The sequence below is a fragment of the Hermetia illucens genome, chromosome 2 (genome assembly GCF_905115235.1).
Source record: "Hermetia illucens chromosome 2, iHerIll2.2.curated.20191125, whole genome shotgun sequence".
Lineage (NCBI taxonomy): Eukaryota > Metazoa > Arthropoda > Insecta > Diptera > Stratiomyidae > Hermetia > Hermetia illucens.
The window spans coordinates 3,396,472-3,411,695 of record NC_051850.1 but is presented as its reverse complement, the minus strand read 5'-3'; the positions used below and the strand labels follow the sequence as shown (position 1 = coordinate 3,411,695).

At 46.9% G+C, this 15,224-nt stretch overlaps 1 protein-coding gene across 1 annotated transcript; it reads right to left on the bottom strand.

Moving 5' to 3' along the window:
- Nucleotides 1-27: 27 nt before the first annotated feature.
- LOC119650288 (digestive cysteine proteinase 2-like) lies at nucleotides 28-14,780 on the bottom strand. The gene is made up of 4 exons (XM_038052918.1): nucleotides 14,588-14,780; nucleotides 13,789-14,355; nucleotides 753-1,154; nucleotides 28-687 (listed from the first exon to the last, which is right to left on the bottom strand). The coding sequence occupies exons 1-4, from the start codon at nucleotides 14,646-14,648 to the stop codon at nucleotides 92-94; spliced, it is 1,626 nt and encodes a 541-aa protein (XP_037908846.1). The 5' UTR covers nucleotides 14,649-14,780; the 3' UTR covers nucleotides 28-91.
- Between the last annotated feature and the right edge of the window lie 444 nt (nucleotides 14,781-15,224).

The window sequence follows — 15,224 nt, the reverse complement described above, 5'->3', positions numbered from 1 at the left end:
TTTGGTGTGGTTTAAATAATGAAACAATTCCTTTTAAAATTTTGATTTTATTTAATTCGCTGCTAATCACAATGATTCCTTTACTATTTCATCACATAGTAACATAAACTGGTTGCCGTAGAATACAACATGTATTCCCTTCTGCGGACATTAATATATAGCCCCCATTTCCCCAGTCTATTCCCCATGAATTTTTCACCAACCAGTATGGTTTTCCATTTAAGACCCCATAACCCACGGCAAGAACATTATGATTTATCATATTTGAACAGCCACTTGAATAGACCCCACTTTTATAGAACGAGAAATCCATCTTTGCGCTTTCGATACCAACTACCACTGGTCCATGTTTGAATAGAGCGAATTTAAGTGCATCTGGGTCGTTGCGAGGAACGATATAATAATCAGCAATAGGAACCCTCAAAGTCATATTTGATAGGTGACAGTATCCAGCCATAGCTAGATAGGGTCCATACTCCTCGTCCGACGGAATTCCACCAACCGCTTTTATCCAGGAGAGAGCATCCACTTCAGAGCCACCGAAACATCCACGCGGTCCATAGGCCCAAGAACAGTCCATTACAGCTTGCTCCGACAGCCGAAGCGACTTGTTTGTCTTCATGAAGTAGGCTCCTTCCACTGCACCTACAGTCCCAAATGCCCAACAAGACCCACACATCGATTGATCTAGAAATTTCAATTAAATACTTTAACTAGATTTCTATCTTTGCGTTATTGTAAAAGTATCTTACCTTTTATTGGGGTTACAGCTCCGCTTATTCTCCAATCCAACTGTTCCGGGAAATTACCTTCCACCTCGTTTCTTTGGTAGGGAAATGGCTTTCCACTATTGGGCCTGGTCGAAGGCCGACGACCTTGGAAAGCCTTCATTTCGTCCTGTGTTAAGTCAGCGAAACGATTTACTGCCAAAGTGTACCCTAGGTTGGCCCGGTTTTTCGATTGGATGTAGAGGAGGTTCTGGTAAAAGATATCTCTGCGGTATTCAGCTTCCGTTGCAGTTGTATAACTTTTATTGTATTCAAACAGGAACTGTTGAAATCTCCGGCTCAGATGATCCCTATCATATTGAATGTAGTTCCCCATGGGATTGATACCGAAGTCGAGTCCTGAATTGAGAATTTGTCCATCTTTTTCTAAAATGAAAATAAAAAAAAAATCAAGTTATTTTTTGGTGCTATTTCTAGGAAGCGCTTCAGAACTGATGAAGTAAATCGCTGATTCCTGAAACACAAACAAAACCAAGTTACCCTGAAGACACACTAACTCCGTCATAGCAGATTCCAAGTCCATTTAGGAGCAAGACGTGGGAGGATACTAAGCGTAAGGCCTAGGAGTTCCAAGGTCTAAGTGTGGTAAGCTCCAATAGCAAGTTGATGCTCCGCTAAGGCTGGTATCCTCAGTAAGTATGAACTGTTGTTGTAAGGATAATACCTCAGATATTATAATTGTGAAAAGCATCAAGCATTGGGGATATCAAGTCCGGTCAGACACCAAGGGGATCGATGTCGAGCCGGGACCAAATGCAGAGCGACTTGGTCCACTATTTTGACTCCCCCTTCTTTTGGGGCTTAGTACCCAAGTGTCAAGCAATATAAGTGTTCCTCGCTTCGATAAGGATTTCCATAATTGGCTGAAGAGTAAATCCACCAAGTTGGCGCACGATTATTTAGTATCTTGAAGTATGCAAAGAAGGTATGCTTCGTCAGGCCCTTAATGCATAAACTGGTCCCCTTTTTAGTGGACTTTATTCTAGTGGATACCAAGAAGCCTAGAAAAACCTTGGGCCTGGTTCCTTCTCTAGTACCTCGAGATTCCTAGGACCCCAGAGAGTGCAAAAGTTTTTGAAAAAGCTTTCACACATCCTCCCCATGAGGTGGCAACCTTAACCGCCCGGGCTAATCAAGCAGGGTTCTAACTCAGACTGGTACCTTACCTGGACTGCACTTCTGCTTTCTGCCAACGATCACGTTAAATTAATTTTTATCAACACTTGGCGGCAAAGTCTAGGAGTAAGAGGTTCTGAGCGCAACGAGGCTCCTGGTGGCACTCGAATTCGTGGAAAGAAATAACATACGATATTTGGCCGCCCCCTTTCCAAGGTACAACAGTCACATATTCACTATTAGCGCTGCTGTCAACTGTTAAACATGCAAATGCCAGGATGAAAATTTAAAGGTCTTTCGTGGTGCTCTTACCACAGTGCACTTGGATCCATGTTTATGGCGGATTAGGAAAGAAACTACTAAGAGTGCTTCCAAATTCGTTGGTTGACAGCAAACCACTTCAGATCCCCTTTATGTTTTCGATGTCTAAACAGGCTCAAACTTTTTAATTGACACGGGCCCGGATCAACATCACAAGTGCCAACAAATATCACTCCGGCTGAACATTACTGGAGCCTCAGTCTACTCAGCGATTACGATTTGCTTGCTAGATGGGTGACCAAAAATTCCTCGAGAAGCGTTCTGCTAGCACTGGCCAAGGCTCGCAATTTGAGTCGACCTTATGGCATTCACTGGATAAGTTACTCGGATCCAAATGAACCCGCACAACATCCTCATCCAGTCTCTAACGGAATTATCATGCCATAGTACCGGACTTTAAAGTCTCGGATCATGTGACATAAGGACTGTAGGGTCACTAGCTAAGTGAGTTCATCGAACAGCTCTGTGATTTCCTAGAAAGCGGTATTCCTGACGGCAACGTAGATGAGTCTGATATTCAGTTTTTCCTGGAAAGGATAAGACAGCACATGGCATATGGTTTAACGATTTCGGTGGTCAAAGTGTAATATTAGGTCCAAGGACGAAACGTGGATTGGCACCAAACCCTATATCCAACTCCAAGTGACCGCAAATTGTACGAACTGGTCTTCCAAGTTGGGAATTCGTAGGGCTGATAACCCCGTTTGGATTATGGGCACACGTCTGTAACCTATCGGGGACCTGACAAAAGGGCAACATTCCCAAATGCGGTCAGGGAGGCCATAAAGGAAATACCTGCAACGAAAAGGACGAAATGAAATAAGGACCCAACTTCACAACACCTCGAAATATCAGGACCGCTGTGATCCGGGTTCGGGAAGGCACCCACCTTAGAGTTCTTGCCCAAGACTGAGGGGACAACTTTGTCTGGATTCGGTGTTTAGGAGTAACGTTTTTCAGTGTCTAACACCAAATGAGACGATGCCGGACTTTCAACGCAGACTTGATGCTCTGTGGAATACGCTATCTTCGCAACATAGGGACGGATCCTGGTCGGGGGTGACCTCAATGCCAGGGCACTTGAATAGGGTATGCCTCATCCAGACTCCAGAGGGAATTGAATTTTCGAAGTGGTGGCGAGAACAGGACTTGTAATTTTAAACACTGGATCCACCCCAACGTTCTGGCGCCCATACTGTGAGGGAAGCATTCCAGACGTAACCTTCGCGTCGGAATCACTTGTATTACTGGTGGACGGGTGGCGTGTTCTGGAAGATTTCTCGCCAAGCGACCATCGATACATTGCCTTAGAAATGATTGACCCAAACTTTCGGTGCGCGACACAACGGCGTTCTTTCTGTGCATAGAACGTCGCGGAGGTGAACAGCAGGAGGTTTGTCGAAACTCTTGGAACAAGTGGGGCCATGTTGGAGGGTGCTCCTGGGGATGGTGACGCTGCAGTTTATACTGTCGTAAATTCACTTATGAATCTGAAAACAACGGCTTGCGGAGCTTCCATGCGCAGGAGGGCATCAAGACGTGGCAAACCTTCTATGTGTTAGTAAACCGCGGAAATTGCAGAACTCCGGAAGGAGTGCTACAGACTCCGCCTCTTAACAAACGACCGGGAAGAGGCATGTATCATAATGACAGAGTACTGATCAGCCAAAAGGAGACTCCCCAGCACAATAAGCAGGAGCAAAAGCGCGAAGCTGGCAGGACTTGGTTGACGAGGTGAATGCGGACCCGTGGGGACTCGGTTACAATTTGGTAACCCGAAAAATCGGGGCCATGCAAAAACCCTGTATACTTACGGCCGAATAAATGGACCACATTGGACGAGCACTATTCTCTGCGTACCCCGTATTGAATGATGACGTCGGCACGGAGTGCTCCGAGGACCAACCACTTTTTTCAATAAAAGAGTTGGAACAAGCAGTCCTCTCTATGAAACACAAGAAGGCGCCAGGACCCGATGGTATTCCAGCAGAATTATACAAAACTGGTATTCCAACATCGGCCAGACCTACTGTTCGGCGCATTCAACGCTTGCCAGAGAGAGACCATTTTCCCTTCTCGTTGGAAAGTGGCGAGGTTTGCGCTGAACAGCAAAGGGTAAGGCGATCCTAAGTTGCCGTCTTCAAATCACCCACTTTGTATGCTTCACACTGCTGGAAAAGTGCTCGAGAAGCTCATCAAAAGTAGACTGGCTGAAGCGATACGTCCAGCCGGAGACTTATCTCCACGGCAGTTCGGTTTCGCACAGATCCACAGTTGATGCTGTCATGCAAGTCGTGGATGCCGTTCGTCGAGCGAAGGGGCGTAGCCGGCGAGCTCGATGGGTGGCGTTCCTCGTAACGCTTGACGTCAGAAACGCCTTTTATTCCGTAAGATGGCAAGATATTCTAGGCACATTAGACAATAGTTTCCACATGCCGAACTATCTCTTACGGATATTGAAGGACTATCTGAGGAATCGCTCACTGCTCAATGAAACGCTAAATGGTCAGAGGAGGATGGAAGTCACGTCGGTCGTAGCGAAGGGATCCATTCTATGATAGTCTACATAAACTCAAGTTGCCAAAAGTGTCGCTCCTGGTTATGCAGATGATAACGCGCTGGGTGCACTGTCGAAATGGCGCATAGCAGACTCGGCATATTCATGCGACGGGTAAGCGGGTGGCATCTGCGTACCGCACTGTCTCCGAACCAGCCGTGATGGTGATCTCCGTTGCCCTTCTTGCTAAGGAGCGTCAAGCGCAAGGGAGAACTGCCAAGCGAGGTGGTTGCTCGTGAAGAATAACAACGCATCCTAGATGAGAGGCAACTCTATTGGCAAAATGAAACTAGAGGCAGATGGACTGCGCAGCTCTTTGACAACCTAGGTGCGCGGCTGAATCGCAAACATGGTGAGACTGACTATTTCCTTCCCTAGTTCTTAAGTGGGCATGGAGGTTTCCAGTCTTACCTGCACAAGATTGTAAGGGCACGATCTATGGATTGTGTGTTTTGCAATGGAGTTGTGGACGACGCCCATCACACGTTGTTTCCTTGCGTAAGGTGGAATAGGATTCTTCAGAGGAGAGGATCTGTTTCCAGACAACATTGTCGAGGATATGCTGAGGGCTCTGACAGGTGGAGTCGTGTTGTGCATTAGGTTCGGGTTCTTCTCGTTGCAAAGAAGATAGAGCTTGACCAGTGGAGCGACTGGAACTAACAGATCCGTTCCTTCTCTCCCCTCCTGGTTGGTGGAAAGTATTCCCTGATTCGAAGGCTCCAAAAGGTGGGAAAGCTCGGGAGCTAGCCCGAAGTAATGTGACAAACTGTTCCAGGGTAGCCCAGTAGACTTGGCCACAAAAAGTGACTAATGATTTGTAAATCAAAGAAGAAAGAGAAGAAGAAAGAAATGTCAAATGATGGTACTTTCCCTTATCTAGGATGAAAAATTACAACCGAGAACAGTTATGATGATGAGGTCCGCGTACGGTTGTTGACAGCTAACAGAGCTTAGGGACTCCAATTTTTTAGTGTACAAGCCAATGGTGTACTCCTCGGAAACCTGTTTTCTTAGCAAGAAAAACTGGGAACTTTTGGCCATGTTCGAGAGAAGAATCCTCCAAAATTTTTTGGCACCCGACATGGAGATAGACAGTTCCGATAGTCTGTATAACAGATTGCAGTAGACAAGTCGCTTAATCCGTATGGATGAGAATCATCTATCCCGGGTTGAAAAGGAAGACTTGGCAGATCGTGCCTCAGATGGAACTATGACGTAGGCCGGAGCGCCAGACAGTTTTTAAGGATATTGGTGGACCTTGGTGCAAAATTGAAATGTTTGGAGCTGCCTTCTTACTTTTTCAATTTCATTGAAGAACCTAGTTTGGAGTATCTTTTTGCCAGGCGGCCCAGCTTCTACGCATGATACTACGATCGCTAGCTTTAAGGGCTGTCAACATAAGTTCAGCATTCTCCTTGAAGGACGTGTTCTGATTGTCAGTTCTTTTTTTGCTTTGTCTAAGGTGGCAAATTGGGGCTAATGACTGAATCGGCCCTATTTATCTCCTTCCACAGCAAAAGGCGCCGACCAATTTGTAGATTTGGGAAGCGTAGTCTATAAATACATTTCGCAGAACAATAAGGAGAGAGTGTAAGCTTCTCGAGAAATAGAGAAAAGGTGGTCAATCTAAGCAAGAAGCTTTGCAGGAGTTTGTAATGATATGGGTGGAAATAGGTGATCAAGTCGATCATCCTGAGTGGCCGACCTGGCAGACTGAAGGCAGTCTTATCCTTGGACGCCTCATCCAGAAGAATTTGCCAGAATGCATCCTTCAGATCTAGACTCGTAATGAATCTAGCCTTCGGGAGACGACTGAAAATCCCCTCGATGAGAGGCAAAGGATAAGCGTCCTTCACTGTTACACTATTCACTTTACGTGCATCAAGGCAAAGTCGCACTTTACCAAGTTTCACCACAAGGGTAACTGGCGAAGACCAGGCGCTTTGCGATTCTTCGATGACTCCCAAAGCCAGCATCCTATCAATCTCTTCGTAGAGGAGCTTTTCGATGGCGGGAGAGACTGATAAGTGTCTCTGTTTAATCGGTTTATTACCGCCGACATCGATGACGTGTGTCGTGAGACTTGTACGTCCTAAGCCCTCCGACTCGAAAGATGGAAAACTGCCAATGACAGCCTCGAGCCTTGCTCGCTGGTGTGTCGTCAACTGGTGTTGATTGACGTTCTCAACATTTTCGATGGAACAAACGGACGGTACAAATAAGTCCTGTACGAGATGGAACTTGCGCACAAAATCAGCTCCGAGGTAAAGATTTTGCGTTAACGACGGGATAAGGAGGAACGACATCGATTCCGTCTTTCAGTCTCCATGTCTCATCCTTGGATTTCAGACTTCTCCAGTCTGTTTCCTCAACAATTACTTACTTTGTTGTAGTGAGGGCCCTTAATAAGGAAGTGGGCAAGTGGGAAAACATGACCCTCAATTGTAATAAAACCTCAGAGGGTATTCCTACTCTAAGGAACCTAGACTTTGCCCTAGTCACACTTGCCAACCAAAGATATGGTGATCCCCGGGGTTTAGGTTTTACTTAAAAAGGGAACAAATCGCGTATAGGCGTTTTAGGAGTAGGTCCAACACTATAACTACAACTCCTTTTTGAGGAGGACGACTGAGGAGGATGGTGGTTGCGAACGCTAACCGGAAGTATTGACGTGAACTTTGGTCTAATTTATCTAAGATAAAACATATTATGTCCTTCTGGAAACCCATGCGGGGATTTCGTGGCTATCTTAGTAGCAGACCCCTGACTTGGGATCCTAGGAAGAATGTTGAATATCTCGACTATCTAGCTGGGCAGTACAGCCCCCTTCTCTTTCTCATGTCTTCAGATATCCCATAGTGTCTCTGCCTTTCTTTCAGAAGAGCTTACAGCCGTTTTTCTCAAGCACAAGCATGCCTCTGCCCCTGATACTGACAATCAAGGTTCGTATCAATAATTTTATTGATGAATATGAAGTTCTGCCGGCCAACTGTTCAGGCAAATCTGGCTGTGGTGCTAAATGTGAAGAATGTCTGTAAGAAGGTGAATCTCGCGACTCTGTATGACACAATGTCTTGTTTCCGTTTTCCTGCGGAAATTGTTTTATGGGTGTCAAGGATAATGTCCAATCGATGCCTTCAACTAGGGCTGGACAACGTTCAAGTTAGTAACGGGATCCCCCAAGGATGCGTTTAAATCCAATATTGTTCAACCTTGATACAGCATGCCTACATAATAAATGTTCTGATAGTATTGAGATTTACCAATAGGCAGACGATTTGCTTATTTTGGCAACTGGTGACAATTGGAGCTCAAACCCCAAATGACTACAAAGACAGGTTAATCTCTTTGTTGATGAATCCCCCAGATTGGGTCTACCAATCATCATACCCAAGCCGCAATATATATCCTTTAAGCGAAGTGGTGTCACACCCCTGCTCAGTAAAGTAAATAATCGCACGATGCTCATGTCAAGTCCATCACCTTCTTAGGCAGGCAGATAAAGAGGATTTGTTCGGCCAGAGATCATTTGGACTCTATTATCCGGAAAACCTTAAAGGCTGGCAGGCTGATTAATTTTGCAGCTGGTTTCTCTTGGGGACCCACACCCCAGAAGGCCGTCAATCTCTATAGATCGTAAGGTCTATCTTAGAGTATGGAGCTGCGTCCACTAAGAATCCGCCCAGATACTTTGGAAATAACCTTAACTCTATATCTACTTCTACATTCACCAAAATATAAGGGCCATGATAAGAGGCATCCGTTTGACGTACGGCAAGGCCCAGGATGAACGAGTAGGCAAGTCGCCGATTGGAAAAGTGAACCAGGCAACTCAAGTAACGCCGGTTCAAAACACAAAAGGGGAGAAACCGGGGAAGAGGCTGCGCGGGAAGCTGAATGACTCAACAGGCCAGCAAACCCCGAAAAGAAAAAAGGACTCAACTCCCAAAAAGGCGGAGTTCATGAAAAGTACGTCTGAAGCTGCCAGTGAAAATATTGCAGTGGCTACCTCGAGAAAAGGGATCGAACCTTCAATGGTGGATGCGGAAGCTTGGAGGAAGGTAGAACCGCGGAAAAGAATTTATCGGAGGAAGATTAGACCGGAGGTGATTTTCATTTCCAAACGGGGCGAAGGGTCATACGCCGACATACTCAGGAAAGTGAAGGCAGACCCCGAACTCACCAATTTGGGAGACAACGTCAGCCGTATAAGACGGTCGCAGAAGGGAGATCTTATGTTGGAACTTAAGAAATCCAAGGATGTAACCGCGGACAAATTCTTAAGCCAAATCGGGAAGACTTTAGGGCAGGAAGCCGACATAAGAGCTAGCAGGCCGGAGATCACTATAATCTGCAAAGATATAGATGAAATCACGACGAAGGAGGAGGTTCGCGAAGCGTTGGAGAAACAGTTCGATCTTGCCGGACTACAAGAGTCAGCGGTAAAAACTCTAAGGAAAGCCTATGGGGGAACACAAACCGCCATCATCAGCCTACCAGTGGAGAACACACTCAAACTGTTAGCAGCAGGGAGAGTGAGAATAGGCTGGGTTATGTGTCGCCTTAGGGAACAGGTGGCGTTAAAACGGTGCTTTAGATGCCTTGGCTTTGGTCACATTGCGAAGTCATGCACTAACCCAAATGACAGGTCAAAGCAATGCAGGAGATGCAGAGTGGAGGGCCACATCAGCAAGGACTGCGGAGCTGACCCAAATTGTCTACTGTGCAAAGGAAAGGAGGGTGTGAACCATCGGCACATTGCAGGCAGCAGCAGGTGCCCGGAATACAGGAGAGCCCATAGCACAAATCGCAGATGAGGGTGATACAAATCAACCTCAACCACTGCGAGGCGGCGCAGGATCTACTCGCGCAAACCATTCGCGAGAGAAACATCGATGTGGCCATACTAAGTGAACCATACCGAAACCGCGGTGGTAGCGTTTGGGTCAAAGACCAAACGGGCCAAGCAGCGCTGTGGACTTGTGGAGAACAAGCCTTCCAGGAAATAATGGAGCACCCGGAGGAGGGCTTCATCAGAATGAAGGTGAAGGGCATCCACATCTACAGCTGCTATGCTCCATCCAGCGCTACACTCGTCGAGTATGAGCGGATGCTTGCTGCTCTTGTTTTGGATGCAAGAGGACGTTGGCCGATCATAATAGGAGGCAATTTCAATGCGTGGGCTCTTGAATGGGGCAGCCGGATAACTAATGTGAGGGGACGTGTTCTCCTCGAAGCATTCGCGGAGCTGGACGTGGTACTGGCGAATGTTGGGTCTTCGTACACTTTCCGGAGAAGGGGCCTGGGGTCTATAGTGGACCTGACATACGTGAGTGCCACTTTAGCCAGTAGAATCGCTTGGCATGTCAGTGAGGACTATACTCACAGCGACCACCAGGCAATCTGCATAGAGATCAAGGGCGGATCGAGCTCGAAAAAGAGTTTTCGCAAAATGCCGGGTGGTATGCTTGGCTGGACAGTGAAAGCTTTCGAGGGGGACACGTTTTCCGCGGTGCTCAAATCCGACATATCCCTGAATGGTACGGCTGGAGAGAAAGCCACCCAGATCACTCGATGGGTGACGGAAGCATGCGATGCTACTATGCCCAGAAGGCGATTGTTCCCAGTAGGCAACCCAACTACTGGTGGAACAATGAAATCGCAAGTTTGCGAGCCGCATGTTTTCGGGCAAGGAGGCTTTGCCAGAGGCTCAGGAGAAAACCCGGTGGCGACGGTCGAGAGGAGGCACACAAGCAATTGCGTGGCCGCCTAAAGGAAGCCATTCGGAGGAGCAAAAAGAACTGCTTCAAACAGCTGTGCGACCATGCCGACATAAACCCTTGGGGCGAGGCTTACAGAGTGGTGATGAAAAGGCTGCGGAAATCACCCCAGGTGACCTGTCCGCGCCTCCTGAAACAGATTGTTACCACTCTGTTCCCTCACCACGAAAATAGGGGAAGGCAAATTTTTGTCCAGTCAAATGACGGCATAATACCGCCTGTAACTGTGGAGGAGCTGCGGGAAATATGTGGTAGGTTCGGTGACAACAAGGCCCCAGGTTTGGATGGCATCCCCAACCGAGCTTTGAAACTGGCAGTGAAGACTAGGCCCGACCTTTTCGCCAACACCTTCGAGGCGTGCCTAAAAGAAGGAATATTCCCTGCCCAGTGGAAAAAGCAAAAGTTGGTGTTGCTTCCGAAGCCTGGCAAGCAACCTGGAAACCCAGCGTCGTATCGTCCTATCTGCCTGTTGGATACAATGGGGAAGATGATGGAGAGAGTCATCTACAACAGACTCCTGCCCATCGTCGAAGCCAACAATGGTTTGTCGGAACGCCAGTTTGGTTTCCGACGCGCCCACTCTACGGTGGACGCAATTGGCATGGTGGTAAACCTGGTAAAAAGTGCACTGATTTCTGGCGGCTGCTGTGCCGTGGTGGCGTTGGTTGTCAAAAACGCATTCAACTCGGCCAACTGGAATAGAATTAAACGGGCGTTGGCTGACACAGGTGTACCCGGATACTTAGCGAATTTGGTGGAAAACTACCTCTCAGAGAGGACTCTCTGGTATGGGACGGATGAGGGCCCCAAAGAGTACATTGTCACAGCCGGGGTACCACAGGGATCGGTACTTGGTCCCCTGTTGTGGAATATCATGTATAATGGGGTGCTTGCTCTTCCCGTCCCAGAGGGGACTACGATCGTCGGCTTTGCTGATGACCTAGCTGTGGTTGTTGCAGCAAAACACCCAGAAGATGTGGAGGTTTACGCAACGGAAACAGTGAGAGCGGTAAAGTCCTGGCTAGAAAAGGCCGGGCTGACCTTGACGGACGCGAAAACGGAAGCGGTCTTGATAACGAAACGCAGGAAAAATAATACTGTAAAAGTGGAGGTCGGTGGACATCAAAGCCGGCTATCAAATACCTGGGGGTAATTGACACCAAATTGAGTTTTAGGGAGCACCTAGAGTATGCATGCCAAAAGGCAGCCAGTGCCACCACGGCACTTACAAAAATGTTGCCAAATATTGGTGGGCCGAAACATTGCCGGAGGTTGGTGCTAGCCGGTGTGGTGCGTTCCATCTTGCTCTACTCATCGCCTGTGTGGGCAGAGGCGCTTTCAAACTCTCAGAGACGGAAGCAGGTGAACGCGGTTTACCGGCGGATGGCTTTGAGGGTTTGCAGTGCTTTTAGAACCAGATCAGATGAGGCAGTATTGGTGGTGGCAGGCATGATCCCGGTTGACATTCTGGCCAAAGAAATGAGTGTCCTGTACAATGCAAGACATATGGAGGGGCATGCACAGCGTAGAAATGCGGCAAGGTCAGAGTCGCTTGATCTCTGGCAATGCAGATGGGACGAGTCTGCGAAAGGTCGGTGGACGCACAGGCTCATTCCCAACATTAGGGTGTGGCTTGAGCGAAAACATGGGGATACCAACTACCACATTACCCAGTTCCTCACGGGACACGGTGGTTGCTACAGGCAGTATCTGCACCGCTTTGGGTTGGATGAATCTCCGAACTGTCCCAGATGCGATGGCATACCGGAGGATCCAGAGCATGTGATGTTTCACTGCCCACGATTTGCGATGGAAAGAAGGAGCTTAAACCAGGTGCTGGGCAGGAGCGGGACCCCGAAGAGCTTGGTTACTGAGATGCTGGAGTCCGAGGAGAAGTGGCTTGCGGTTAGCTCCGCAATCATCCAAATGCAGGAGGAGTTGCTGAAAGAACAAAGAAGGAGGAAAGCTGCAAATAGGAGAAGGATGAGTGCCTAAGAGCAAACCTACCCCGCGAAGTAATACCTCAATGGTGGTCTCGCGGGGCTGGGGCTGGAGAGACCGGGGGTGGTTTTTAGTGGGTGTGAATCCCACACGCGCCCGCTGTTGTTCCGCCGTTCGGGCGGCGGAGCTGCGGCGGACGTGTCTTTCTAAGATTTTCCACCTCCGTGTAAGAACAAAAAAAAAAAAAAAAATATCTACTTGTATTCTGAGAAGATGCCTGGGGCTGACCAGAGCACCTCCTTGCATCAGATTTTTGCTTTGGCTAAGGAGCCACCACTCCGTTTCAGAAGACCCCTCTTGCCACCCAAAGAACTTCTCAAGCTAAAAGAACGAAATCCTGAAACCTATAATCTGGTGATACAAAATCGGGTGCTGACAATGATCTGTTCTTGATCTAGGTCGGGTGCTGGCTTCAGACGCGATGGTTTGGCATGTACAGTAGTTGGTGCGGACGGAACCCATGCCAGTTCGGCCAAACCAAAACCATGTGGCCGAGGAGAACCTCGATAGTGATGGCACTGGGAGACACTGTACTCACTTTGGCTTGCCGGCCGTGATGCAGTAGGTGAATGCTCCAAAGGCCTAATTAGGGCGATCAGACCCAAGTCTGCACGGGGACTCATCTGAAGTGGCAAATTGGTCACGAAACCTCACCAGGATGTCAGCTGACACTCTGCCTACTGTCGAGTGGCTAGTCCCGTCAGCTGTCCTTCGATAGGCCGTCGCGGAATTCGTAGTAATGTCGAATTTAAAATCCGGTGCGGACCCATGCATCGGAAAAGGCACGTTGTTTTGAGTAATGAAGCGTGAGGGATCAAAGCGCTCAAAGGACCCCCCCACATTTCCGAGCCTGGCTAGCACAGAGGCGTGCAAGAACGTGTCGAGCGAGCACTTTGATGGAGCTTCAATCTTTGTGAGCGGACCTTCACGGTCAATTTAGCCAATTTGTTTAGATTTTTGGGATAGCTCTGCCCTCTAGGTCGTTAGCGGCCACTCAGGATGATCGACCTGATCACCTATTTCCATTCATTTCATTACAAGTTAATTGGTACATAGGCATGAACCAAGGTTGCTTTTATGAAGGAATCCACTGATCCAGGATTGGGTCTTTTTCAAGTGAATAATATTCCACAGGACGACGAGTTCCTAAATAAGGTTGAATTTTTAAATTTAGGTCACAATTGGTTTCAAGAACCAGAAAGGAAACTAAGGAAACCACACTTACCTATACTGATTTCAAAAACATCCGCTGGAATATGACCTGGATCAAGGTAGTAATAATCGATGTAAAAATGTTCAAAAACATTATAGTCCGTATAGACTTTCCTATCAAACCGTTTAGGGACTGGAACACGTAAGGTTGATTGATTTGCAGGATTAATGTACTGCACCCACAATGTGTTAATCTCCAGTTTATTCCCCGCCTTTATTTTCATCGTGTATCGATCACATTCGACTGACATGAAGGTTTCACTACCAGCAAATTCCATATTTTTTGTTTCTGGTAGAGCTGGTTGAATGTCAAGAGTTCCTGGGTCTTCTACGTAGAACTGATGCATAATGTTCACTGTTCCATTACTCACTGGCATCACTTCAATATGTACGATCTCTCCATGAGGCTGACCAGGTACTTGATAAGTTTTCACTGTTCCTCCGTAGTAATCGATGCGGGAGCGACCAGCAATGGAGTCATACCACGCTTTAAAAGGTTCTTCAATATCACTGGTGGGAACATGGAGACTGCCTTCAACTATATAAACTGGGGGCCATTTCGGAGGTTCTTCTACTGATGCTGAAAATTAATAAAATTTCTTAGTAAAGCCTGTCATTAAAACGGGATAAGAAGGACTAAAAAGTGGCGTTAAAAAAGGATCTATTTTGGGAGAACTCCCGATACTCCTGTTTATGCCTCCCTCAGTTGCTGGTCACGTATCGCTCCATGACGATACCGAGGCTAGTCTCAGTTTTTATGGGATTTTGAAGGCTTTTTAATAGGATCGTCCTTGCCGTTTGAAACCTCTTACCAAGAGCAATAGCAGTAGCACCCAATATGCAGAAAATGACGGTAACGCACTTCAGTTCCATTTTGAGTGATTTAAAGATGGCACCCTTAAAAACTACCCTACACGGTTGAATCTGAAGCTCGAGTTCCGTGAGCTATGGATACTGATGAAGCTACTCTTAGGTCGGTCTTATATATGCATAAGTATCCTTCTGGGTTTATTTAGGTTGCTGGTCATGCCATTATATAGATCAGCGGAATTTTTCCATTTTCTTTCAATTTTCTATTGAGTTACTTTTATCCACGTTTTATGCGGTAAGTTGTAAAACGTCACGTTCTTGAATAGAGAGCATTGAATGAATATGTGGTGAACCGAGCTTTACTTTGGGCAAGATACAATCGATAATTTTTCAATGTTTGCTTGCCTCGTGCCATCTTTATACTTTGTATTGGCTGATCTTCTTTTTTTTCAATTTAATTTCAATCAAGAATTGAATTGTGAGGCCAATTTTTGAATAAAATAATTTATGAATTAGTGCTCACAATAACGTCATTATAAATTATGAAAAACTGGAAGCACTAGAAAACCTAGACTGTAAAATTCTGGTTGGTTAACCAAAAGCTAAAGTATTCCGACTTAGACCCAGTCACACTGCCAA